We start from the raw sequence: 26,669 nt of genomic DNA on the forward strand, positions 1-26,669 counted from the left end.
TGGTTTTTGACTCCGCTCCCACAGGCAGTCATGTGTGGTGCCTCCTCCCAGGTCAACAGCATTCTGCAGGCCCTTGGGTGTACATGGGATAAAGTGCTGCATGCAGGGACAGATAATCCCAGAAGACCTGCTTACAGCCCAGACAGTACAGGGGACAGATACAGGCTGACTTGAACCCTCCCCTTCCCAGGTCGCCAGGACAGCTCACTGCTTGGTGGATGGCAGCGCTGGCCCGGAGCCTGTCCCTGCCCTTGCTGGCATGGTCTGTGTAAGCTGGTAAAAATCACCTAGTCTCTCTGAGCCTATAAAAATGTTAACAGAGTCATAATTCCTGCCACTTACTTACCCTTTAGGGTTGCTGGGAGGACAATATACTTTTCAAAGAGTCTGAGAATTTAATGTACCCTGAAGAGTGGCCTTAATTGCACATGCGTTGGCCTTAAAAGTCCTCCCCCCACTGCCCAAGGCGAGGGCCTTCCTTTCATCCGGGGAGACAAGCCACTCCTAGCTTGTGTACAGCCCTCTTCTGTTCACACAGCAGTTTCCTGTTCTTTGATCCTTGAGACAACCTCAAGAAGAAGGCCAGGAAACCAGTCGTATCCCCATTTGATAGATGAAGAAGTCAAGGTTCAGAGACATTAATTCTTGATTAAGGTCACAAAATGGCTGTCTTTCCTCAAGGCAGGGATAGGGGTGGAAAATTGTGCCCCAGGCACGGCATAAGTGGAAAAATATAAAGGAAATTTGTAAATTAAGAGAGCATGGGCTGTTTTAATTTTGCTTTTGAAATCAGCCTCCTTACCCCTGGCCTGATGTTGGGCTAATGCACTCTGGGTTTCCCTGAAGAGTTGGGGCTCTTAATCTCACAGGTGCAGTAGTCAAAGGGCTTTTAAAAACTTCTGGTGTCCAGGATACCCAGGCCCCACATCAAGCCAACCAAATCTGAGCCTCTGTCTTGGGGGGCTAGGCAGCAGGTGATGGGTTGAGGACCTTTGCTTCAGAAGGTTCTTCCCTAAGGACACTCGTGTGTGAATTTACCTCGTCAGGCCTGATGCTCTAATGGCCTTTTGTTAGTTCCAGGACCCCAGTGGTCATGGCTCTTCCCACTTGGATGACTGATCTCAGCCAGACCTGTTTCTCTGAATGTGCACAGATGCCTTCCTCTTTCATTCCCATCAACGTGGAAAAGTACATGTTTTTTTCCCTTACTGACCTTACTGAGTTGGAAGTTTCTCAGGGAGCTCAAAGCCCTTTATAGATCCGTGAGCTGGAGGCTAAAACAATCTTCCAAAAGAGAAAGATTCATCGGGTTCAATCATGCCACAAGTGCTTTGATAATTTCTTCCACAATACCTCAGGGTGCTATGGGAACAGGCAAGAATTTTTTTTTCCATTTATCTGGTGGGAAGCGGAGAACTGGAGTGAGGGCCAAGTCACTCTGGGAGTCAGTGGGGACGGCACCAAGGGGTCTAAGTTCTCCTGTTCTGAGCACTTAATGTTTAGATTCTGGATATAGTTACTCCAAGCAGTTACCATGGGCGATTCAGATCATCAAGTTAAAAACATGAACTCTGGGGGCTCCTGGGTGGCTCAGTCGGTTGAGAGTCCGACTTTGGCTCGGGTCATGATCTTGCAGTTGTGAGTTAAGTTCCACATCGGGCTCACTGCTGTCACTGCTGTCAGTGTGGAGCCTACTTCGGATCCTCTACCCCTCCCCTGCTCGCACTCTCTCAAAAATAAACAAACCTTAAAAAACAAAACAAAACAAAACAAAAAACCCAAAACGTGAACTCTGTAGTTGTATGAGGAAATCACAGAACATTGAGGTTGGAAAGGTCTGAAAAATGGTTTGTGCTAACCATCTCTGTGACACTGAAATTATGATCACAACTATCACTGTACGTTTTCCACTCCTGGTTCTGGGGAACAAAGGTTATGGAGCAAGGCCAGGCCCCCTTTAGATACTGAAGGAGGGTCTCCTACATCCCCCTCGGCTTTTCTTCCCTGGTCTTCCCAAGTGTGTTTAAACAGGACACATTGAAACGTGAAGGGTCAGATGTCCTGTTTTCTGATCTTTTCTCTTTCTTTCTTTCTTTCTTGCCTCCTTTGGATTAAATATTTTTATTGCTTCAATTCCACCACCCTACCCTGCTGAACATGAGCCTGCTAATTATACATGTTTTTGTTATTTTGGCATTTATAATTACAACATGCATCCTTGACTTGTTAAAATCTAATTAAATGATTACTTTAATCACTTCCCAGATAAAGGAAAAACCTTATCGGCGTAACTCCATTTACTCTGAATCTGCCCACACAGCAATATGTTGCATGTATTTTAAACCCCACCCTCCATTATTTTTATTGTTTCTATCAGGGGTGGCAATTTTTTTCTATAAATGGCCAAATGACAAAATATTTTAGCTTTTGTGGCTCACGTATGGTCTCTATCACATATTGGTTTTTTGTTTTTGTTTTTTTTTTTTAACCTTTAAAGGTGTGAAAACCATTCTTCTCTAGAGAGCCATACAAAAATAAGCTGCGGGCAGATTTGACCTATGAGCCTCAGTGTACTGGCTCCTGCTTTATGCAGTCAATATTATTTTGGATTTATTCACCCTTACTGCACTTCATTCCTTCTTACATTACCATGCGTCTATCTGGAATCATTTTCCTCGTACCATTTGGAATGTGTCATCCCACTGTCTTCGGGTGTCTATTGCTTCTGAGAAATTGACCGTTAATCATAATGTTGGTCTCCTGTGTGTTTTTCTTCTGCTCTTGAAATTTTTTCCTTCGCTTTAGAACTACACGTAGACACAGCAGTTAGTACAGTTCAAGTATCTGGGTAAATTTCTCTCTGTGTTTTTCCCACCTAAAGTTTCCCCCCCTTCACCCCCAGTTTCTTTGATCTGTGGCTCAATATCTTTCTTCACATGTGGAAAGTTTTCAGCCATAATCTCTTCAAATCCTTTTCTGCCTCTTTCTCTGCTTCTTCTGGGACTCAGTACGTGTATGTTTGTGTGCTTGGCAGTAGCCACAGATCTCTGAGGCTCTGTTTATTTTTCGTCAATCTTTTTTTCTTCTCTATTTTTCAGAAATGTACCTTCTATTGATCTATCAATCTGGCTTGAAGTTTACAAGTTCTTTTTCCTACCATCTCAAGTCTGTTGTTGAGCCAATCTAATAAATCTTTCAGTGTTGTGTTTTTCAACTCTGGATTTCCTTTTTTTTTTTTTTTTTTTTTTTTTTTTTACTAACTTCTATCCGGGCCCACTCAGAACTAGTTTCCATTGACTGCTGTTTTTTCCCCCATAGTGCAAGGCTCCCTTTTCAGTTTCATGGCATGTCTAGTAATTTGTGGTTGCAAACTGGACATGTTTGATAAACATCTAGCAATTCTGGATTTGTTTAATTTTTTCTGAGGGTTGTTGGTTTTTCAGTAACTTGCCTAGACTTAAACTGTGGAATCTGTCTTCTCCTTCATGATGTGTAGCCACTGATGTGTTTGATCAGTTTTTTATTTCTTATTTTTATCTTTTTAACCTGGCATTGTAGGAGTCATCCCTGGGTCTGCATGGTTTAGTGATCAGTCAGCGACTCGGACAGAGGTCGTGCTCAAATGACTTGGGTTGCTAAGGCTCCATATGTGTAGGTTGTGGAAGGACACAAAGTTTGAATCAACTCTCAAGCTTCTCTTCACTTATTCCAGGTCTTCCTAGCACAGATGTAGATTTCCAGTCAGCCAGGAGAAAGGAAAGAGCGTATTTCAACCTTCCTCATTTCCTGGATTGCCCCCATTAAAAATCTGATTAGTTCACCTCTCACCCTACCTTGAAACAAAACATTAGGCTAATAGAGCCGTGGATGTTACCCATTTATTAGTTCACTACTATACACTCTCTTTTGTCTGTTTTGTTTTGTTCTTTGTTTTCTCTCTTGGTTTCTATTTATTTGGTGGTGTTTCCTGGTACTTTTTTTTTTTTTATTGGAAGCCGGGCATTAGAAATACAATTTCATGTTGTAGATGGTGCTATCTTCCTTCGTAAAAGCAGACAGGTAGGGGCATATTACCTTAATCTATTCTGGAATAAAAATGATTCAAAGTGGACTCTGTCTTTTTTGCAGGATGGCCTATTTCAAGTTTATCCCTACTCCAAGGGTCTAACTCTTTGAAGCACCAACTGAAACCCAGGATGTTTACCAGGCCTGCCCTCCTTGATGCACATTACACCCTAGTGTTTCTCTCCAGTTTCACACAACTGCCTGAAGCTCTGCGTGGCATGTTAGCCTCTTACCTGCTGATGTCTCTTGTCAAAGATTTGGCAAATGTTTCTAGGGTAAAACCAGCACCAAATGTTGGGCCCATGCTCTTCACTTCCCTTCTCTCTGGCTATTGACCCCTCCAGTTCTTGGTGCCTTTTTGACTCTCAGTGGAAGGGCACGATCATGCATGTGCACACACACAGAGAATGTGGAAATGCACAATAGGATTTCTGCAGAAGGAAAAATCAAGACCCAGAAGATCCCATAGTGTTTGCAGGAAAGAGATGTAGGGATCCATCTACTGTCTTCAAGAACAGTCTCCTTTGAGCCCCTTTAAAACCTTTCAGATCTAGAGTCAGCAGATGGAGACTCTCAACCCAATCCTACTTCTTGAAAGAACAATGTTAACTACTTCTGCTACAAAATTATGCTAATAATGACCGCTTTCTCTCCGGATTGTTTTGATGAGGAACAGCACCTTTCCTCAAAAGGAATGTATTTCAATATACAACTTGTGCAGGCACTGGGCTAGATATTCTGCTTATGTTATCTGATCGAAAATTTTTTAGAAATTATAGAGAGCTGAGTGTATTAACAGTCATAAAAATCTAAGGAACCTACTTTTTATAGCAGGGGAACAAAGGGTTTCTTTGAGGAGAGATTTGTTTGTTTGTTTGTTTCTCAAGCTTAGAGCCTGGAAGACTAGGATATGTGCTGAACAGGACATCTCTCAAAGACAACGGGATAGTTGGCTTCCAGCACCAATGCTCCTTTACCTGTGGGATTCTCGCAAAGCCCAGTGAAGAGCTTCGGCAACAGCCAACCTGACAATCTAGAGGCAGATCCCAGGCTCCCATCTGGGCTTCCTGGGGCTAAAGGCTACTGCTGATCCCCAGATGCCATTTTCCTGTTTTACCTTGATGATCTCTTTATAGTAGCAGAATAGACTGAGCATTGATTGGTTGGCAAATAATGGCCATGGGGCCAAATCCGGCCTTATGCCTGTTTTTGTATGGCCTGTGGGCTAAGAATAGATTTTACATTTTTAGATTTTTTTTTTTCATGTAGATGTCCATTTGTTCCAGCACCATTTGTTGAAAAGGCTCTCTTTTCTCCGTTATATTGCCTTTGCTTCTTTGTCAAAGATCAGTTGACTTTACTTCCATGGGTCTGTTTCTGGGCTCTCTACTCCATCCCACGGATCTCTTTGTCTGTTTTTCTGCCAATACCACATTGTAGCTTTATAGTAAGTCTTGAGGTTGGCTAGTATCAGGCCTCTGACTTTTTTCTCCTTTGATATTCTGTTGACCATTTTGGGTATTTTGCCTTTTCATATGTACCTTAAAATCCGGTCATTGATATCCACAAAGGTTTTTAAAGGTTTAAATGGTTGGGATAAATAGAAGGGCATTTCATGACACATGAGAATGATATGAAATTCAAATTTCAATCTCCAGAAAGTTGATCTGTTTACATGTTGTCTATGATGTCCTTCACACTACAATAGCAGAACTGAGTAGCGACCGAGACTGTATGGTCTGCAAAACCCAAAATATTGACTATCTGGCTCTTTGCAGAAAATGCTTGCCGATGCCTGATCTAGATCTAAGGCTGTGACTTACACTTGGGTTGTTGGCTATGAGCACAGCCCACAGAACCAGACTGCCCATTTTCAAATCCTGCAGTCACCATTTGCTAACTGTGTCACCTTTAAAATGTCACTTAACCTTTCTGATGCTGTTCCTTATCTATAAGGTAGGGCTAATAGCATTTATCTCAGAGAGTTGTCATGAGGATGAATGAATTATTTCATGTAAGTCTTAGGATGCCTGACGTATAGAAGCTGCATATAAGTGTTAGCTACCATATACATTTGTATCCTAGCCGAAAAAAAATAAGTCTCGCCTCCTTGCCCTGCTAATTCACCAACCCTACCACCCCCAGAGTGATGATCATCTTAAAACACACATCAACACTCCTGTCTTTGAAGATCGGTCATGGCTCCCTGTTGTTCACGGAGGAGTCTGGCGTTTGCAGCTCCATAGCCCAGCTGCCTGCCTCTACCCTCCTCTACCCTGCCCTCCACTTACAAATCTGCTCCAGCCTTTTCTAGCATTCTGTCCTTGTCCACACCCCTGTTCCTCCCTGTCATGTGGCTCTTTCTGCCCAGAAAGCTTTCTTCTGGGAATGTAAGGATTATCACTGAGATCTGGGGCAAGTTACAGCAATCATTCCTGCTGTGAGCTCCAATATGGAAATCAGTGCCTGATCTCACAGTGGGCATGAAATGGAAATATACTCTTGCTGCTTATGAAACTCCAGATAAATACTTTTCAGGGTCAAAAGGTAAAGCTGCAGAAGACGTCAGGGGTAGAAAAGAAATCAAGGCATCTCCCTCAAGTCAAGACCCCCACTTTGGCGTTGTCTAATGCTGTTTGGGGCTTCTCACATGGTACATCCTTACAGAAAGAGTGTACCAGGGGCAGAGAACTGGGCAAGGAAAGTCAGAAGACACAAGGGACCAGGATTTATGATTAGGTATCAGTATCATAAACGTATCATGAAGCTGTTAAAGTAAACATCAACATTACATAGCAATATAAAGAATACTCACAATACAATATTAAAGGGAGCTTGCAGGATATAATGTAATCCACACTGATTATAACTAAATGGAAAGAGTGCCCCGTCTGGAGCCTGATGATAGACCCAAGAGAGTGAACAAATCACGTTTGGTTATTGGGGTAGTGGCACTGTGGGCGAATTTTTGTTTTTATTTGGAGGGCTGTTAAAGGTACTATAGTGTTACTTGTGTATTTCAAAAATTAAATGTTTTATGGGAAAACTCTTTGGCTTACACACTTAGGATGAGTCTTTTATCGTATGTAAATTATATTTTGAGAAGGTAAAGAAAATGTAAATATTTTGTGAGACTGCCCCAAAGTCAGCTGGGAGGAAGAGAATGTCTTTGAGGTTTGCAGTTTCTCTACCTGCCTTTTCTTCCCCCTCCACCTCACACTCAGCAAGACCCTTCTCGACATCCCCACGGGAATCTCACGGTTACCTCTGAAACTCACCTAACCCTTCAGACTATTCCAGAATGTCCTTTGCCTCCCTTGCTTTGTCCTGGATCCCCAAACAACAGCAGCTAGGTGTCCAACATTACCTTAAGAGTTCTGCCCTTTGCTAAGGAGCCAGTAAAGGTATCTTTATACCTTTATTGCTAGATAACAGCGTGATGCAGGGTTATTACTGACCCCTGCCAGGTAACACTCTTGCTTTTCAACTTGGGGACTCTGCCTTAATAGGCTGTGTTAATGAAAGCAGGTGTCCCTGACAATGGAGGAGATAGCTGGAGGGATGAACCTGGACTTTTCTACTACAAGGGACGTTACTGATAGAGCTGGGAGGAAGGGCATGAAAGCTGTAAATCTAAGGCTGCAGCTAAATAATCTGAACTGTATTTGCTTTCTTTTAGGGCTCACCCAGGCCACTACCTCTCCTGGCGAGAACACACTGGAAAAGCAACTATCACCAGAGGTGAGGGCTTTGTCCTGATAGGAGAAGAGGGGTGGGAGGGTGGGTTCCTTTTCTGGTGGGTATATCCAAATCTCGATGCAAGTTGGCAGGTGCCCCCTTGAGGTCTGGATAGAATGGGCTGGATGAGCCTCTTCCCCCGGGAGCAGTGAAGCTGCCTGGTACAGCAGAGAGGGCACAACCATATCTCCTGGAATTTGAGGCTCATCATCTCTGCATTCCGAGCTGGTGGTTCCCAGAAGCGTCCAGAAAGAGTTATAAATGGGCTTGTTATCTCTGTGAACCTTGAGCAGATGCCGTGAATTATCTGGAGGCATCTGGGTGAGGTCTTCCCAGAACATCCACAAGATAAGGGCTGAGAATAAATTCTTTATCTCTTACCGAAATCAGTAATTCCAGAGAAATTAACTTGTGTCTTGTGACAGCGAGATGTGGTCAAGCACCCTATTTATGGTGTGTTTTCCCCTGTTGGCATATTTCCTCTTCTACTCTTGATTCTGGGGAGAAAAGATGATCTTCCTTCCCAACGCCTTCTATGTGATTGCCAGCAGAGACTGCTCTGGACCTGTGTGGGCATCTGACGAAGCCTGAGTGGTCATGTGAACCCGAGTGCTGGTCACCCAGTCCCTTCTCTGCTCTCAACAGCCCCTCTGAGCTTAGGACACACTGATATGGCGGGGACTCCCGAGTTTCCCAGTTTCTGGTTTACCATTCATTTCCAGCAGCACATGAACATAATGCCTCCTGTACCTGCTTTTATGCAGATAAGCAAGTTAAAAGAGGGAAAGTAGATAATATAAAAAATATGATAGCATAGAATGGATTATTTTTAACTTTTTAGTCTAGATATACTGGGTCTCTTCTTAATTATTTTTTTACTGTGGTAAAATACACATATGTTTTGAGGCATCCTTACCTGCCACTTGCTAAGGGCATTATCAATAGATACATGTCCCCTTTTACTAGGTGAATGGGGACTATGATGAACATGACTATGGATAATCACTGCTTCTGAATTTTGAGCCTAGAGAGAACAAGTACATGGTCAAAGTACACCAGATTTCAGGACCTACAATATTTCTCTACGAGGGCAGTTGATGTTTCTGATATTTGGTTTCTGTTGCAGGCCCTGAAAAACTTTGCATTCTCATGCAACCCAAAGAAGTCAGGATCCAGTGTGCCTCCGAAGTCAGGTATGTGACCCTGAGCCATGAGCTTGGAAGGCTGGCATCTTCTTTGTGAGGTAGTCAGCAGAGGATCCAGTCCTACTCCTCTTGTATCCTTTGGCCATCTAAGCCTCTTCCCCAGCCTCAGTCCTTAACACCTCCTCCTTTCCCTTCAGCCATTTCTATAGAAGGACACCAGAGATAGAACCAACATGGCCCCACAGTGGCTTGCCTGGGAAAGGGTGACTTCTGGGAGCTCACCTTCAGGGGGCCCAGGTGGTGCCATAGGAGCGTGGGTTAGAACTTGGTCACTCATGTGCCTTCCTGGATCTTGTAATGTAAACTACAGTGGCATATTTTTCTACTACAGTAGACATTTTTCTCCTATAACAGGCTAGATTTGTCTAATACCTGGATGGTATGAGTGTTGCTCTTGAGCTGGCTGTCTTCTCTGGCTTTATTCTATCAAATGGCTACATTATAGACCATGTTTAATGGCTTTGCTTATGTTTGCATTGCACTATCTTATCAGTTTCCAGTTAAGCATGCTATCCTTACTATTCTGTTATATAAGGAGTGTAGCTAGAAAAAGAAATCGATGCACCTCTCAGGAAATGATCTCTTTAGGAAGTTGACTTGTAATGGCCCTGTAACATGACCAGGAGTAGGTCCGTGGTTTCTAGGGAGACTTAGTTCTAAAAATGCTTGTGGCCCAGGTGGGTCATGGAGGCTTCCTGGTGGACCATTTGCATCTGGCTTGCATCTGAGGTTTCTGTGTGTTCACAGAGTGATGTTCTCTGGCACTCTTTGAGTGCCGTGCTCTGGCACTCTTCAAGCTGACATTATCCCTTTTGTACCCAGGTCATTTTCAGGTCATTTCAGGTCATTACTGGTTACTTATTAATGGGGAAATGCAGAGCCAAGGGATAGAGGGAAGCAAGAGGCAGCAAGAGGGCCTGGCAAGAGGGAAAAGGAGGGCCATGAGTGACCTTCCATGGGATACCTGTGGCTTCCAGAGAAGAATGAGCCTCTTTTCAGCTGGGTTCCTATGGGTCCCAGTGACCACCTGGTCTTCAGTTTTCCACTGCCATGGCTTTTCACTGCCATGGCCTGCCCCTCCCATCTGGCATCGTTGGCTCATTTGTGGGGAATGCAGATCTAGACCTTCTTAAAGGAGTTCTTGTCTTTGCAGTCCACTCTGTGAGACCTTCTGATATAAAATTTGTGGCAGCCCTGGGCTACGTGGAACCTGTGAGTATTTCAAGGATGTGGAGGTGGGAGTCAGGGTTTGGGACTGGTGAGCCTCAGATGCATGCCTGGTAGCCAGGCAAGGTGTTTCATTTTGGGAGAGAAGAACATTCTCTGACTCAGAAGCATTCTAAACCCTAGAGGGGTTTGTGTGTGTGTGTGTGTGTGTGTGTGTGTGTGTGTGTGTGTGTGTGTGTGTTTAAATCAGATGAATGACTCCCTTTACATCAGGATGAGGAAACTTTGGGAGTTTCTCATTAAAGAATTAAATCAATGGATAAATAAAGTCAAAGATCACAGAGAAATTTAAAGATCATCTCTGAAACTTTCTATTTATGAGCTAAAAAAAAATCATCCTTACATGCTTGGTGAATTTTTAAAAATCTACCCATCTTTGCTAATAGATTTTAGGTGGTATATTTTATATGGTCAGATGAAGGGGGAAAGAAAGCAATGAGTGAGGCGGAAAGAACAAGGAGAGAGAGATGAACAGTGAAAGAGGGTCTGGAGAGAAGGGGGTTGGAGAGCAGAGCCAAACGCCAGTGTGATTTCCCAGGTCAGTGCTGGCTTCCCGCAGGACCCGCCCCCCACCCCAACCCTGGCCGGGTCTTGGGAAGGGGTGCCCAGGCCAGCATTCTCCGCTCTACCCCAGAGTCCTGCTGCATCGCAGCCCTGGAACCAGGACATTCCCCTCCCCCACCATCCCCTCCAGTGCCTTCCTCCCTCCTCCACCTACCACAGCTCCTTCCCAGCGGCCCTCTCCTGTCCCCTCGCCACAAGCCCTGGCCCACTCCCCATGCCTGGTGCTGGCCCTCCAGAAAGAACCAGACTTCACATTAGAAAACAGACCAGGGGCCCAGGGGAACCTGGCAGGCAAGGCTATCTGTGCCTGGTGTGACCTTGAGTGTGTGTAGATGGGGGTGAAGGTGGGGGTCTGCTAGTGGGAGAGTGTGGAAGGGGAGGTGATCGAGAAAAGAGGCTTCACGTCACGGATAGCATGTTGAGTTTGCTGAGCCCATGTGTCCCTGTGTGCCCGGAACGTGTGTGACCCTTGCTGGAGGACTCGAGCACTCTCCCGTGTAGGTAGAGAAGTTCAGTGAAGGGAGCCCCCTAAATCAGGTTTCTAAAGTCAGACCTGGCTAGGGGTGATGACTTCCCCTCTGTGGTTGCAGCTCTGGGAGCTCTCGCGCTCATGAATTATGCAGACCCCAGGGCTCCTGCCTGTCACTTTTGGTCCCCCCTTTCTCCTCCTGTGAGCTGGCCTGGCACTGAACACAGCTCCAGTCAGGGATGGACTCCCTGCTCCCAGAATCTTATCATCATACAGACGGCACCTCAGCCTTCAGGGTAAAACCTGGAAACACAGCTCCTAGGAGGCAGCCTTCCTGTCTACCCAGAGACTGCGATTGTGAACTCAGCCTGGTTTATAGGGAAGTACGGGGCCAGGGAAAAATCACGGAAAGCAGTGAATTTAGAAAGAAAAGAATTCATAACAGTGGTACTTTTTTTTTTTTCTTAATTCCTGGAACTTTCTGTAACTAAGGCTCACTTACCTGTGCCTGTAGTATGCGTTTGTTTAATTCAGCCAGACCAACTTTTCCTCAAAGAACTTTATTTTTTTTTTAACATTTTTATTTATTTTTGAGACAGAGAGACAGAGCATGAATGGGGGAGGGGCAGAGAGAGAGAGACCCACACACACACAGAATCAGAAGCAGGCTCCAGGCTCCGAGACATCAGCCCAGAGCCCGACGCGGGGCTCGAACCCACAGACCGCGAGATCATGACCTGAGCTGAAGTCGGACGCTCAACCGACTGAGCCACCCAGGTGCCCCTCCTCAAAGAACTTTAAAGAGCAGATTTACAAATGCTCATAAAATATTTTTCCAAACTAACATGCGGTACATATGAAATGTATAAGAAAAAATCAGGGGCGCCTGGGCGGCAGTGGGTAAGCTTCCAACTTTGGCTCAGGTTGTGACCTCACAGTTCATGAGTCCAAGCCCCACATTGGGCTCTGTCCTGTCAGTGTGGAGCTCGCTTCGGATCCTCTGTCCCCCTCTCTCTGTGCCCCTCACCCACTTGCTTTCTCTCTCAAAAATAAACAAATGTTAAATCAAAGAAAATACATGTATACAGAATAAAAAATTGAAGATCTCATTTGATCACCTCTTCTGCTCAGTCTGCACAAGCACGCATGCACACACACACACACACACACAAACAGGCGTGAACACACACATACACACACACACACCAATATATGGGGAGAGAGTGTGTGTAGCCTAAATAGGGTTATACTGCACATAGTATCTATGACTTGTTCTTTTGTTTTGCTTTGTTTGCTTAACTAAGAGTTCTAGGAATTTTCTGTGCCAGGGAGGTTACAGGTCATTCTAGCAACTTCCTTGAAGACCAGGCTTGTGTCTCATTTAGGTTTGCATCTCCAGTGCCATAGTGCATTCAGCCAAGGTGATATGGAGAGAAAATGGCTGCCAGCAGGCAAGATGGAGACATAGGAGTTTGCTGGGTTTGTCCCAGCCTTCCCTTTCTGTGACTTCTAACTGGGCTCTTCCCCCGCTCTCCCCACCTTGTTCCTCTTGTTCTCTCTCTTTCCTTCCCCTCACCAGCCCCAACAAGCTTGTTCTGGGCAGGGGCTCTGCTATCATTCAGGTCCCCTTTGCTTGGGCACAAGCTGCCCACTTTGCCTCAGCCCAGCAGCCCGCTGCCCTCATGACTTCACGGCCTGGCATCCTGGTTTATGATTCCTGATTTTTGTTTAGCTTGCCGCATTTCCCTGGAAATTTTACCTTTCAAACTCCTTCTTCCTGGGGAGTAAAAACACTTTGTCCCACTTAGATGAAGGTTGTGGTCAGTCTGCCCTCCCAAGAAGGCTCCAGAAGTGTGACCCAGTTTTACAGACTGGTTGTCCGCTGAGCGGGGTGGGTAAGGATAGACAGGCTCTTTAAAGAGAAGCAGCAGAAGGGGCGCCTGGGTGGCGCAGTCGGTTAAGCGTCCGACTTCAGCCAGGTCACGATCTCGCGGTCCGTGAGTTCGAGCCCCGCGTCAGGCTCTGGGCCGATGGCTCGGAGCCTGGAGCCTGTTTCCGATTCTGTGTCTCCCTCTCTCTCTGCCCCTCCCCCGTTCATGCTCTGTCTCTCTCTGTCCCAAAAATAAATAAAAACCGTTGAAAAAAAAAATTAAAAAAGAGAAGCAGCAAAAGACTGGGTGTAGGTAGTGTGAGTACAACTGTCACCTGTCACCATGACACCTGGAGACACTATCTTCTAGGAAGTCGAGAGAGAAAATTTGTGTCAGAACCTGTGAAAATACTACCACTGATGATAGCTAATACACGCTGAGTACTTTCTATGTACTGGACGCAATTCTAGACTCCCCTAGAAGCCTGTAAAGGACACAATGCCCAGGTGGCTTCCCACAGTCTTGCCTCCGTCCAAAGTCAGGGAACATCTTCAGCAGGGAATGTCCTGTGTTGTCCAGCATTTTACCGAGAGGAAAATGAGAAGCGTCATTCATTCAAAAAACACTTATCAAGCAAATATTCATTGAATACTTCTGATGTGTCAGGCACTGTTCTGGGTCCGAGGAATATAGTCAAGAACAAAACAGACACAAACTCTTGCCCTCATGCACTTAACACTTGAGTCAAGGGAGACAGGCAATAAACAGAATTTCAGATGAGAAACGTCATGCAGTAAAACAACCCCTTCTGTGTCTAAGTGGAGGTTAACAGTCTACACAGAGGCGTTTGAATCTAAGCTCTGCTGTTGCTGTTTCCTGTTCTGAAGAAAACATTCATACCTTCGGTTGCTCTGGGCTCTGATGAACAAATGAGCAAACGTGTTGCATAGGAAGCCTGACATTCATGAGCAGATTTGGCCTTTCTCTGGATCCATCGGCTCCCTTTTATTGGTAGGAGGCAGCCGGGGTCTCACAAGGACAGGCTCTTGCGTCCTTCCCTGGCTGGGCTGTTCACACCTCCTATCTTTTCCAGCCTCCAGACTCTGGGACCGTTGACCTGGAGAAGCAAAAATGGTAACTGTTCTGGAACCACAGAGCCATAGAGCTGAGAGGAGCGTCCAATAGGATCTGCTCTCATCTCTTGGCTTGGTTGTTGGGGAAACCTGAGGGCCAGGGAGGAGACAGCTTGCTCCAAGTGGCCTCAGGAGCAGGTGGCAAAACAGGGATGAGAACCCAGCCTCCTGCCTCCTCGCCCGACACTCCTGTGCCCACACATCCCTCTGGGGTCCTCTGGGTGAATAGGGAGGAAAGGGGAGGAGGAGGCGCCGAATATGGAGTTCTTCCTACCACCTGTCTCCTTGCTCTGCTTTGGGGGAAGCATGCAGGGTTGGGCCGGAGTCCTTCTCCTTCTACACCGGGGCTGCGTCCCCTTCCAGCTTTGGGCCAGACTAGAGGAGGACCCAGCAAAGCTGTTCACCCTATTCTGGTGGCTCCATAGCCATCTGTGGTGTGTCTCTGACTCCAGGAAGGATAAATCCAGAACCAGAGCGAGGCTGAGCCACGGCTGGTTATGAACTAGACCACATTAGTGGAGAGAAAGGGTTGACAGGTGCAGTCTGATGCTTGCATGTTTGCTTTTACTTGTAGGACGGACAGAAGGCCACAGCAGGCATGCATGGAAGTGGTGACAGGTGAGTCCTGTGTCTTTATGACCACATTCCAGATTGTCCTCATCCCTCCCAACAGAGCAGAATTTGGGTTAGTGAAGAGCGTGTATCCTATTGGCTATTTCATCATGGAGCCAGGGTATGAAAAGTCACATACCCAAAAGGTGGGGGGCGTGAGAAATGTGTCTGAGGGTCTCTGAGCAAAAAGAAGGCATGAGGCATTATTAGGTTAAGGGACCCGGGGAGACCTCAAAGGTGGCAGAGTCCTGAAGCTCCTTCTCCCCGAGGACCCCAAGGCTGGACTTGTAGCACTTCCTCGAGGGAAACTCTCCACCATTCTTCACTCCCCTCTCCCCGCACCAAGGAGAAGACCCAGGTCTAATTTTCAGTCTATTTCATTTTGTAATAACTTCCTTACTCGTAAAATAAAGATGTCAATTGGGTTCAGGAAAACGAAATGAAGAAAATAAAAATTAACTCTAATCCCGGTACTCAGAGATGATCGGTGTGTAACATTCTGGCCTTTTCACATACGAATGTGCTTATGAATATGCAATTTGTGACCTGGCTTTTCTCATTTACTGTCAAAGGTCCCTTACAACTTTATTAAGACCTTCTGAAGCCCCCAAGTCCCTTAATGCCGCTGCATTAGCCTAGCGGGATGTTAGTCACCTGTGCTTGGTGCTCACAAGCCAAGAACGAGGAAACCACCTTTCACTTCATAATTAGAGCAAAGATGCTGCAATGTCACCTCCACACGATGAGCACAGCGAGTGAGGTAGATAGTGCCCTGTCAGCCCAGCCAGTGAACTTCTCCCAGGGCCTGGGAATGACTAGGATCTCTGCAAAGGACAGGGATGAGCAGGATAATGCCCCTGCTTTCAGCCCTCCCCTTCCAGCAGGGAAGGCTGAGACCGGATGTCCAGCCTCCAGGATTTGACTGACGGGTGAGGGGATATTGCTGACCAAAGTGGTGGCAGGGTCCCCTTGCAGAAGGTCAAAGTGTTCCAAAAGAAGATGCCCCAAACAACTTAGTGGCTGTCGCAGCTCTGCCTCAGTTTGGCCCCATTTTCCTTTAAAGGGTAGGAAATGAGAAGCATGGTGGGATATTTGGGGTGTCTGGGAAGGTGGGATGTAGTTTAGGCTCTGCAGAGCAAACATAGCTGCTGCTGTGCCTGATTTCTCAACTCGTCTCCATTTTTTGGCCCCTCACCCACATGGTAAGAAGTCCTGGTGGCCCCTCGTACACCAGCCGAGTGACCAGGAGTCCCACTAGGCAGAGCTGCAGCAGGAGGTGGGGCAGGGAGGGCAGATTTTGCACCTGAATGTCCTCACCCGGAGCTGTTGGTGCAGCCGCCCTACGGCATGGGAAAGTGGGGCAGAGCCGAGAGCCAGACCGGAGCTCAGCAGCTGGTCTGCCGAGGAGAAAGGGCTCCAGGGACATCCAGGCCCGTGCAGGGGTCTGTTAGGGTTGGCCCAACTTTATCTGGCTTGGCCCACCTGTCCTTCAATCCCAGAACCTCCGAGCTCTTCAGATCTAGCCATGCCCTTGCCCACCGTGGCCGTTTTGCAGATGGGAAAACTAAGTCTTGAGGAGGTGAATGGACTTTCCCAAAGCTACACGATCAGTACGTGGCAGAGTCCCTTTGAATTCAGGTGGTCCAGCCCCACAGGCTGCGCCTTTCGTTGTGACCTCACTGGAGACTGAGAGAGAGGCAGCCCTAAAACAAAATGACGGGAAGATTTATGTGAAAAGAGCATGGTCCCGTCTGATCACAAGAGAGCAATACGATACAAACACCTCTACTCTGGAAAGCGATTCTCTCCCAAAGACCTAGCACCAGCTTTTCATGTCTTGTCATTTGCTCTCACAGGCTCTCCTGAGGGGAGCGAGGGAAAATGTCTTCTCTCCCCCAGCCGCCCGCTTGCATGCACACAATCGTGCACACACTCACGCGCGTGTGCATACACTGTCCCTGTCGTCTTCAGCTGGCCTCTGAGCTTCCTGTTTTCTCACCACATGTGGGAAGGGGCTTCTCCTCCTAGTTGGTCAGGACTTAGAAAAGGAAGCTCATTAGTTTGGGTTGAGGATGAAGACCCAGTCACACATGACTTGGGTGACTGTCCAGGAGGACAAAGCCAAGAGACCGGTCTCCTGACTTCCCGCCCGTTGTCTGCTCTCTGCACAGTATGGGCTGGATTCTGCTCCCACAGAGCCCCAGGCCCTTCTGGATGGGGGTAAAAGGGAAGGAGGGATTGGGGGTGGGGGGAGGCATCTCCTTCCCATGACACTCTCCCGGCTCTGCCCTCTCCTCTCGTGGGATCAAGACACAACTTAACTGCTCCTGACAGCACTATTTTTAGCGGTCCTCTGGCTGTCAGCTCTGGGACATGTGTTCCCCGGAGCTTTCCCGCCCTGCTGTCACTCTCAGGAGGAGGAAGGGGGGCTGGGAGGCAGCCTACCCGGGTTGCTGTCCTAGCACACTTCCCCTAACGAGTCGATGGTGCGTGACGGTGAAAAGCTTGGTGTTTCAAAGCTCTGGTTCAAATCCCAACAACCTCAGTTTACCGTGAGAACTTGGGTAGCTTGCTTAGTTCCTCTCCGCCTCAGTTTCCCCTTCACACATGTAAAGCACTTAGCGCTTGCTTGGCCTAGCCCTGGACAGGTGCTAGCTTTCAGCCCCAGTCACTTCCGGGGGCCCTCTCCGAGACTGACCTCGCAGCCGAGGGCAGGTTGTGAAGGGCGTGCTTTGGAAGAGTGGATTTACCCTGGAACCTCCCCCTACGAGGTGGGGGGGGGGGGAGTCTGCCTTCACAGGTCCCCTCCAGCTGGCAGGGCCACAGCCTCAAAGCAGCTCTCTCTTTAGTCCTTTCAGACATCATCAGATATTTCAACCCTTCTGTTCTGAGGCCTTTGTGCGCCCCTGGGAAGACAGTGGTGGCCCACACTGGTGCTCAGTAAGTCCCGTTTCTGGCTTCCCCTGGGACTGTGTACTCCTGTCTGTCCTGGGCATCTGGACGGGTTGGCGGGGGGGGGGGGTGCTGGCAAAGTCAAAGAGGCTTAGAAATAAAGGTTTGTATTAAATCAGAGTCAAAATGTGTCTCCCGCATGGATTTCAGTCTGCCTGATGGGCCTAATTTTAAAAATCAGGTCAGTGTCTGCCCTGCAAAAGCCAGGGGTGGTGCCGTGTGGCCTCGGGCTCTGAGGCTGGCACTTGCGCTGGGGCCAGGGGCAAGCTTCCAGCCCTCAACAAAGCTCTGTTGGATTCACTTTCCTCTCTGCAGAGACTTACGGGTAGAGGCGGAAGGACTGGTGCGGAGCATGAGGGAGAACCAGGTGAGTACCCAACTGACTCTGAGGTCGGGGCTGCCCGTGTCTGCTCCGAGGCCGTCAGACCAAACACACCGGGCAGGCGTGACCCCACTGCCACTGTGCCTGAACACAGCAACCAGTGTGGTCTGGGTTCCCCAAAGATGCCCTTCCTGTGGCAATTCTCTGGAGTCCATTAAAACACGGGGCTGCTTCTTACGTCCGCAATGTGGGCCTGCTAAAGGTCAGCAGATGAAACTGACTTCCCACCTGGGAAGGCACTTGAGAGCTTGGCTTCCAGAGGGAGACACTTTGTGAATCCCGACTTCTCAGCCTGTTGGCTGTGTGACATTGGGTAAGGCCCTTGACCTCGCCAAGCCTCAGTTTCTACCTTTATGAGATGGGAGTAATAAAAGAGGCTACCGGACAGGCTGAGGGAGGATTGAACGGGGCATCAGAGGTGCCTGGCACGGAGGCATTGCTCCAATGAAAGCCTGTAGTTGCCAATGACATTGAGGTGATGATTGCTGTTATTTTTCATATTCATTTTAGGTCTTAGGTGGAGGTCATGTAACCTACATGCTGGGGTCTTGGGCAGTGTGCCCGGTGGCATCAGGCTCTGAGACTGGCACGTGTGCTGGGGCCAGGGGCAAGCTTCTGACCCTCAACAAACCCATTCTCCTAGCAGTTCAGATGCTGTTTACTCAGATGAGTTTGTAATAAGCATCCCCAAATGTTTTGTGGCCTCCTTACAGGCAAGTACCAGGTCAAGGCAAGCCTTGCCACCAAGCTGGCTGTAACCAGCACTGAGCTTGGACTGCTGGAACCAAGGGAAGATGCTATCTGGGCCAGCCATGACTTCATTACAGAGTTCGGGGATTAAAGCTAGGTCATTTCAGGTTCTATGGGAACAGTGACGAGTGCAGGAGCTATGCTATTAAGTGTTTCCCCTACTGGGAGAATTCCAGAATTTCTAGAATACTCATAACATTCTGGAGAATGGCGAGAAGATCCTGAACCTAATCCCATAATTTTACAGATGAAGAAACTGAATTCCTAAGGAGTCATGGGACCTGCCCAAGTTCACACAGCTAGTTAAGCTAAAATCTAAAGTGCAGCCTGGGTGACAGTCTAAGGTTTCTCAAGCGCACCGCGTTGCCTCTTAAAAAACAAAATGAAAGTTTTTTTTTTTTTTTTGTTCTGCAACTAATACACGTTCATTATAGAAAAATCAGAAAACACAGATAAACAAAAAGAATATTAAAATCATTCTTCAACCTGATACCCCAAGATAATTGCTGTTAACAACTTGATGTATAGTCCCTTCTGTATTTTTTCTAAGTATGTATTTTATTAAACAGGGATGTTACTAGATGTAGCTACTTGTTATAACCTGCTTTTTTCAATGTAATATTTCCCATGACGATAATTACATTTTCCGGCGCTGTCTTAACAGCTACATCTTACGAGCGTTCCACAATTTATACAGCAATCCCCTATTTTAGACATTTATGTTGTTGCCAGTTTTTCATGCTTATAAACAAGGCTTCATCATTGCAGTTAAATCTTTCATGTATCCTTGTTTCCTTAAAATATATGTTGGGAAGTGGAATTATTAGATCAAGCGTTATTCCCTTAAAAAATAGTTCTTGATGCATCTTGCCAAATTGCCTTCTAGAGCGTTTATACAACTTTAGATTCCTACCATGTACTTCTTCGTTGGAAAAAAATGCATAAATATGATTTTATGGGTGTGGGTAATGAAATTGACAGATTTGAAAAGGAAAAAGTTCTCTTAACGCCAGGTCTTACCACTCTCTCCTTTTATGCTCTTGTCCTTTTTCTTTCTTTCTTTTTTTTTTTTTCCAGCAACTTGACTTTCAAAATGACTGGAAGCTCATCAATGTGTTTTTCAGTAACACAAGCCAGGGTCACCTCTGTCCCTTCGCCCAACAGGTAAACCACAGGCTGGGAGGCAGAGGGTTGCAGGTGCAGGGGTAGGGGCAGCCAGAATGACCTTAAACCTGCCTGGTCTACACCTGTCAGGTGGGGCCTGATGGCAGCTATTTCAGAACTTGGGCAACAGACAGATAAATAAATGGATGTTAGATATCTAAGGGCTCAAGAGCCATCTCTAGGGACAGTGTTTTTAATGTACTATCTTTCATATCAAGGAAAGTGAGGTGTAGAGAGGCTGAGTTAATAATCATTCTGCAACTAAGGAAAATCCGCTTCCTAGTGAAAAATCATTTGCTTCTTGTAGCTCTGCTTGTATTTAGTGCTGAATTTGGGAAGAAAAGCAGGATATGTGTGTTCTTGTCACCTGTTGGCCCGTGGGCTCTAGTTATAAGGGGAAGCTAGTATTTCTGTAGGAAGACTGCAACTTCCAGGCTCTTTGGCATTCCTGGAAACCAGACATGAAACGTGTGCCTGCGTTTATTTATGTAGGTGACTATGACTTAAGTCTTTACTGGAGGTTAGTCCTGGTTAGGATCGGTTGAAAGTATAAGGGGTGGCTTAGATGCCCAGGTTATGGTGACGTAAATGGCACACAGACTCTTCCTCAGGAGCCTGAAGGCACATAAGCCACCTATGGCAGACCAGTTATCTGCCCACTGTGCATTCAGCCCCATCCAGGGCCCCCACCAGGCCATGGCACAGGCATGGGCGGGTGAAGTTTCTTGAGGTCCTGTCCTCTTTCCTGTGCTCCTCTCCCACAACATATGCTCTTGCCTTCCTCCGAATGCCCCATGCTCCCACTGATTCTTGCCCCACCATCCACCCTCCTGCCTTCCATTGCTGATGTCGAGCCCTTGGAGAATGCCGAGGGAGGCCCACCTTCCCTGACCAGCTTTTGTGGAACAATATTCCTACAGATCTCCTGGGTGTGTAGCATATAGATCTTGAACCTTTATATTTCTACTTTACTCTCTGTTTTCTCCAATGCCAAGTGAAATTTACATGCCCTGTTTTTATTCTCTGCTTCCCCTTTTGGTCATTATACACACCAACATTTATTCATGAATTTATGCATTCATGCGGTGAAGTGCTCAAACAAGCATTTAGACATTGCGAATTCCTCTGCATATCCATCCATCCATCCATCCATCCATCCATCCATTATCTATTCATCCATAAATTCATCCTCTTTTCTTCCATGCAGGTATGTGCTATTGTATTCATAATGAGTTTGTTTATGCTAGCATTTGGTTTTTTTTTTAATGTTTGAATGCATTCATTGATGCTTACACTCATTCATGATTCCTTCCATACACTTTATTTCCTATTCAAGCATTATGGATTATTGTATTCTTTCATGTATTTATGCCTTTAAGCATTCTTGCCTACACAAAGCATTTCTGTATACACATATCCATTATGCCTTATTTACTTTTATTTTTAGTTGTACAAACAAAGCACAAATGCTTTTGCCTTAAAAATAAAACTAACACATTAAAATCAAAGCTAAAATACCGTTTTGCCACCACCTTGACTAAGGAGTGTCTAAAGCAGGGTTTGACATAGGGGTCAAACCACGCAGGGATCCCTGGGTACCCTAGGGAAGAGGGATGCCCTGAACGTGGTCCAGATGGGCAGCAAGGACCTTTCTAGGCAGTTCCCGAGACTCTTCGGAAGGGAAAGTGTGATGCTGACTGTCATGCTCAGGGAGAGACTCCCTTAGTCTATAAGAAATGGACAAAAGGCTTTATTGCTGCCTACGGTGACAGAGCGGGCTGAACCAGCCTCGAGAGGACACTTTTGCGTCAAAGCAGGGATGTGGGGTAGGAGCTGCCCTTTCTCGCTGTGCCAGCCCGAGTGATTGGCAGCTGTCTCCAGAGTCCCTGCCTGTGTCCCCGCAGGAGACAGAACAGCGACTTGGCCTTCCATATCTTCCTGTCTGAGCCACGTCGCCTCAGGGGACAGCTGGTTTGCAGGCTGCTTAGGAGTTTGTCTTGTTGCAAAATGTATCATTGGTTATTTTTTTCACCCTGAAAAGGTAAACCAGGGTTGATTTTTGAGGTCTTGTCATTTGTTTATATATTTTCATTACAAAGAATTGGGTGGGGTAGGAGGTGTCTTTAAATACTCAGTAATAGGAGTTGGCTCGGATTCTCTCCCTGAGCCCTTTCTCCCTGGGGGCCCATGTGGCAGGGGCAGGTCTGATAAAAGTGTGCCGTGCAGAAGTTTTGAGGCCCATCTGGGTCCTTAAATCCAGCGGTAATTGTGTTCCTCCTTTGGACCTGATTTTCTTCAGATGAAAGTGATTCTTAAACTTAAAAGGCTGGGGGAGGGGCACTGTGGTGGCTCACTGGGTTAAACATCTGACTCTTGGTTTCGGCTCAGGTCATGGTCTCACAGTTTATGAGTTCAAGCCCTGTATCAGGCTCTCTGCTGACAGCACAGGGCCTGCTTGGGATGGTCTCTCCGTCCTCTTTCACTCATTCTTTCTCTCTCTCTCTTAAAATAAATAAATAAACTTAAAAAAATAAAAGGGATTCCATCAGTCTTTGTGAATAAGTCTGGTTTCCCCTCCCTCCTTGAGAGCTTTGGAATGGCCCTGACCTTGGTTTGCCCTTCCCTGACACGGAACTTCCCATTTTAGAGAGTCTGGTTTTTCTTGGTGGATGATGGGTTGGGGAAGTCAGAGAATGGACAAAAACCTGGGACCAGACTTCCTCCCAGAGGCTGATAGAAGAAGTTGTATCTGAAGAAAATCGGGTCCAAAGGGGGAACATCATTATTCCTGGATTTAAGGACTCCGATAGGGGGTGGGGAGAGAAAGAGGCAGGCCGGCAGGAGCCTGTACATCCTTGGCCCCCTGGGCCCATCCCCACCTGCCCTTAGCATGCTTCTCCTCTCCCAGCACAGGCACGCGGCGGGAGGTCTGCTCAAGCTAGCTGGAGTGCTGGACTACCTGCACCAGGAGGTGAGATTTGCAGCTCCCCGGGACCACGGGCCCTGAGTTTCCCTTCCCCAAAGACTCCTCGGGCAGCCGGCAGGAAGTTGCTCTTCCAAGGGCTGATGCGGCAGGTTCCGGCTTATTCTCCAGTGGCCTCCACTGAGACAGGGAAAGTGGCCTCAGGAGGGAGGCCAAGACCGAGGGGAAAAGCAAAGTGGAGAAGCCAGTCTTCTTGCCTTTTCAGAAAAACCCGGGTCGGGTATATAGCTCTTCACAATCCAAGAAGAGTTTTGAGCAAGACTTCTGGAAGAAGAAGGGATAGAGCACTGGGGTCTCAGTGGCCCTCCTCTTTCCTGAGGCCTCTGAGTCTGAGGCAGTGACAGCCCAAGGGCCTTCCCTTTCTGGCCTGACGATGATGAGCAGGGGAGCTCTGTGGCTCTCACCCCAACCCTTTGATCCCCGGGGAGGCGGCTTTTCTGTCAGGATTACAGTCCCGCTGCCACCAAGGTCCTACTCCCCTGTTGACACTGTGGTGGGGCGGTGTTCTGCCCCCCCAGGGGATGGTGAATGACACCTTTCCACAGTGGCAGTGCCGGCAGCTTTGGAGAGACCCCAACCAAGCACGTCCCAAAGGAGGGACTTAACCAAGGAGAGGCCTGCCGTGTTCAACCACACACCAAACAGGCTCAAACCAAGGGTTCCAGAGAAGCCCCTGGGCAGCAATGGTGGTGACCTTGCAAATGCTCACCTTCTCCCTCGTATCTTCCTAGGTCCCCAAAGCGTTTGTGAACCTGGTGGATCTCTCTGAGGCTCTGGTGGTTTCTCACTGGCACCAAGGGACTCAGCTCAGGTAAAAAGGGAAGTGAAATGAAACCAGCATTTTGTTGATTGGCCGCCGTGTGTCAGGCACAGCACGGGGCACGTCGTGTCCCTCAGTCCTATGAGAACGACCCTACCCTTCGTCCTCCCCGACGTGTGCCTCCTCCTCCTCCACCTGTAAGACTTCCAACTTTTCCTTCCATACTCCCTAAGCAACTTCCAGGGTCCCCCCACCAGCTCCCTTCTTCCCCCATGGACAGCATGAATAGCCAACATCGCAACCACACTCTCATCTCTGGCTTGTTTTAACCGGCAGCCTCGCAGAAGAGCCCTGCAGATACTCAGGGGAGACCTTGAAGCTTTCCGAGGTTGTGACACAGTGGTCCTATCAGGTGAGCCCACCCTCAGAGACTGGCTGTTGGCTCACAGGGACAGGTGATCCCGGAAGAGAATGGGGGTGGTAGGAACAAGGAGGGACCAAACTTGTTCATGTCGAACTTCTTCCATAAATTCAGGACTAAGAGTCAGGGACCAAAGAGAGCTACCCTTCCTTCACTTTCTGGCCATACTTCGGTACTCTCTTGAGCAGAGTGGGGACTAACTACTGGTGGGGGGCGGGGGCGGTGGTGGAACCTAAAGTAAAAGATCAAGGGGTGTCTGGGTGGCTCTGTCGGTCAGGTGTCTGACTCTTAGTTTCAGCTCAGGTCGTGATCTCATGGTTCATGCGTTCATGAGTTCAGCCCGTGTCGGGCTCTGAGCTGACAGCACGGAGCCTGCTTGGGATTCTGTCTCTCCCTCTCTCTCTGCCCCTCCCCCACTCACACTCTCTCTCAAAATAAAGTTAGAAAAAAAGAAGATCAAGGAGAATTTTGCAGATTCATTCTGAAATGCTTTTGGTTGTCATCACCACTTGTACCACACGTCCCTGGCTGGTGAGCTGGTGGTGCCCAGGGTGGGCTTGCTCCCCAGACCACAACCCATGGGCAAGTCAGGATTCCTAATGATGAGCATTCTAGTTTAGAGAAGAGACCCAAGGGAGCGTGGATGGCTCAGCGGGTGCCATCGTCCCTTCCAGCAAACAGCTCAAAGCACAAGTTCCTCCTGATGCGTGTTAACACGATGATTTAAAAAAAAATTTTTTTTAAGTTTACTTATTGTGAGAGGGTGGGGAGGGGCAGAGAGGGGGGGCGGGGAGAGAGAGAATCCCAAGCAGGCTCCTCACTGTCAGCACAGAGCCTGAAGTTGGGCTCAAACTCCCAAACCGTGAGATCGTGACCTGAGCCGAAACCAAGAGTTGGACGCTTCACTGACTGAGCCCCCCACCCCCCCAGGCGCCTCTAACATGATGATTTTTATTTAAGAAGAAAGCCCTATATGAAGTTATATACGGCACTTCTCACTTTGGAAACGACAATTTTGGAGTGGTCAATAGCACATCCCTCCACGGAACCCTGCCCTTGAGGAGAGCGTGGGGGCCCCAGCTCGTGCTGGGCTGGGGTGCACTTCACGATCACCCAGAGAATATACTTCAGATTCATCTCTGGTATTACATGATGCTGAGGCTTCAGAGGAAAACGAAACCCTGATGTAGTTCATCAAAGGGCCCCAAAGTATGAGACCAGGGGGAGCTTCCAAAAAGCATGTCATTCAGAACCGCACAGAGGGGCGATTCTGACCCGGGGACCTGCTCTGAACTCCCTGGTGGGAGGATGGGGCAGCCTGGCCTTGCCGGGACTCAGGTGGCACACTTCTCTGCTCCCTCCTTCAGGAGAGCTGGGACCGTCTCCTGGCCTCCAGCAAGTACAACAAGGAGGAGTCCTTCGCAGTGGTTTTCCAGCCTTTCTTCTACCAGACCCTACCCTCGGTGAGTGAGGGGGGCTGCGAGGAGGTGGGACCAGCCCTCCCCCCGCCCCTCTTCCCTCCACAGAAGCCAGGCTTCCGCAAGCCCAGCATGTGCCGGGGGAGAAACGCCATGGTACCCTCTTCTACTTTCTTGGCGGTTTTGCCACGGGGTTGGGTGGCCCCATGAGGCGGGTTCTTAGAGGCACAACAGCCCAAAGGTAGAGCATGGACTCTACCGGCCAGACAGGTCCTGACTCTGGAATGGGCCAGCTGTGTGACCTCGGGTGAGTTGTTTGCACCCTGTGTGCCTTGGCTCTTCATCTGCGGGGTTCAGGGCCATTACTAATATCCTCTCCCTCTAGGGTGATTGTCAGGATTGCTTGAGTAAATACACGTATGGAGCCCAGAGCGGCACCTGTGTCTGGGAGGCCCTCGGCTCCTCCGAGCTCTTGTGACCGTTTGGTATAGAATTTCCAGGGCAGAACACCACGTTCCTCCCTCTGCACACCCTACACCCATCCCTGGAAGGGAGGGGACTTGGAGTTGCCCCCACCCTTCCCCCAGGTCACTGGGCAAATGCCTCTTGCCCCCCCCCCCTGCCCCCCCGGGGCTGCCTAGACCATGAGCACCATGGTGGGTTCGTGCACGCTCGGCAAGGTCTCTGAGGCCTTAGCATCTGGGATGGTCCCTCCCTCCAGGCTCCTGGATCCTGCCTGTTGGAGTCCCTGTGCCCCCTCTAGGGCTTCAGGGACGTCCAGATAGTGGTTGGAAATGAGGAGGAGGAGTATTCATTCCCATCCCCCCATCCCCACTCAGAACACACATGATTCACTTCCCTGTCACTTGCTCCTTCTGCCGTGTAGCTCTGTATGCACAACCTGATGATAGGGAAGAGCGGCCAGACCCTCGACCTGCCCCTGCAGACCCTCACC

The 26,669-nt window shown here is 48.0% G+C and overlaps 1 protein-coding gene across 1 annotated transcript in view; it reads left to right on the plus strand.

Annotated features, from left to right (window-relative positions):
- PLB1 (phospholipase B1) overlaps positions 1–26,669 on the plus strand; it is a 144,172-nt gene that overhangs the window by 34,916 nt on the left and 82,587 nt on the right. The window contains 12 exon segments of the mRNA XM_058682913.1: positions 7,745–7,806; positions 8,930–8,996; positions 10,162–10,220; positions 14,233–14,273; positions 14,847–14,890; positions 17,734–17,824; positions 18,152–18,203; positions 20,046–20,132; positions 23,041–23,103; positions 23,847–23,926; positions 24,212–24,287; positions 25,664–25,759. Coding sequence (XP_058538896.1) covers positions 7,745–7,806; positions 8,930–8,996; positions 10,162–10,220; positions 14,233–14,273; positions 14,847–14,890; positions 17,734–17,824; positions 18,152–18,203; positions 20,046–20,132; positions 23,041–23,103; positions 23,847–23,926; positions 24,212–24,287; positions 25,664–25,759 — 818 coding nt within the window.

This window comes from Neofelis nebulosa, chromosome 9, assembly GCF_028018385.1.
Source record: "Neofelis nebulosa isolate mNeoNeb1 chromosome 9, mNeoNeb1.pri, whole genome shotgun sequence".
NCBI lineage: Eukaryota > Metazoa > Chordata > Mammalia > Carnivora > Felidae > Neofelis > Neofelis nebulosa.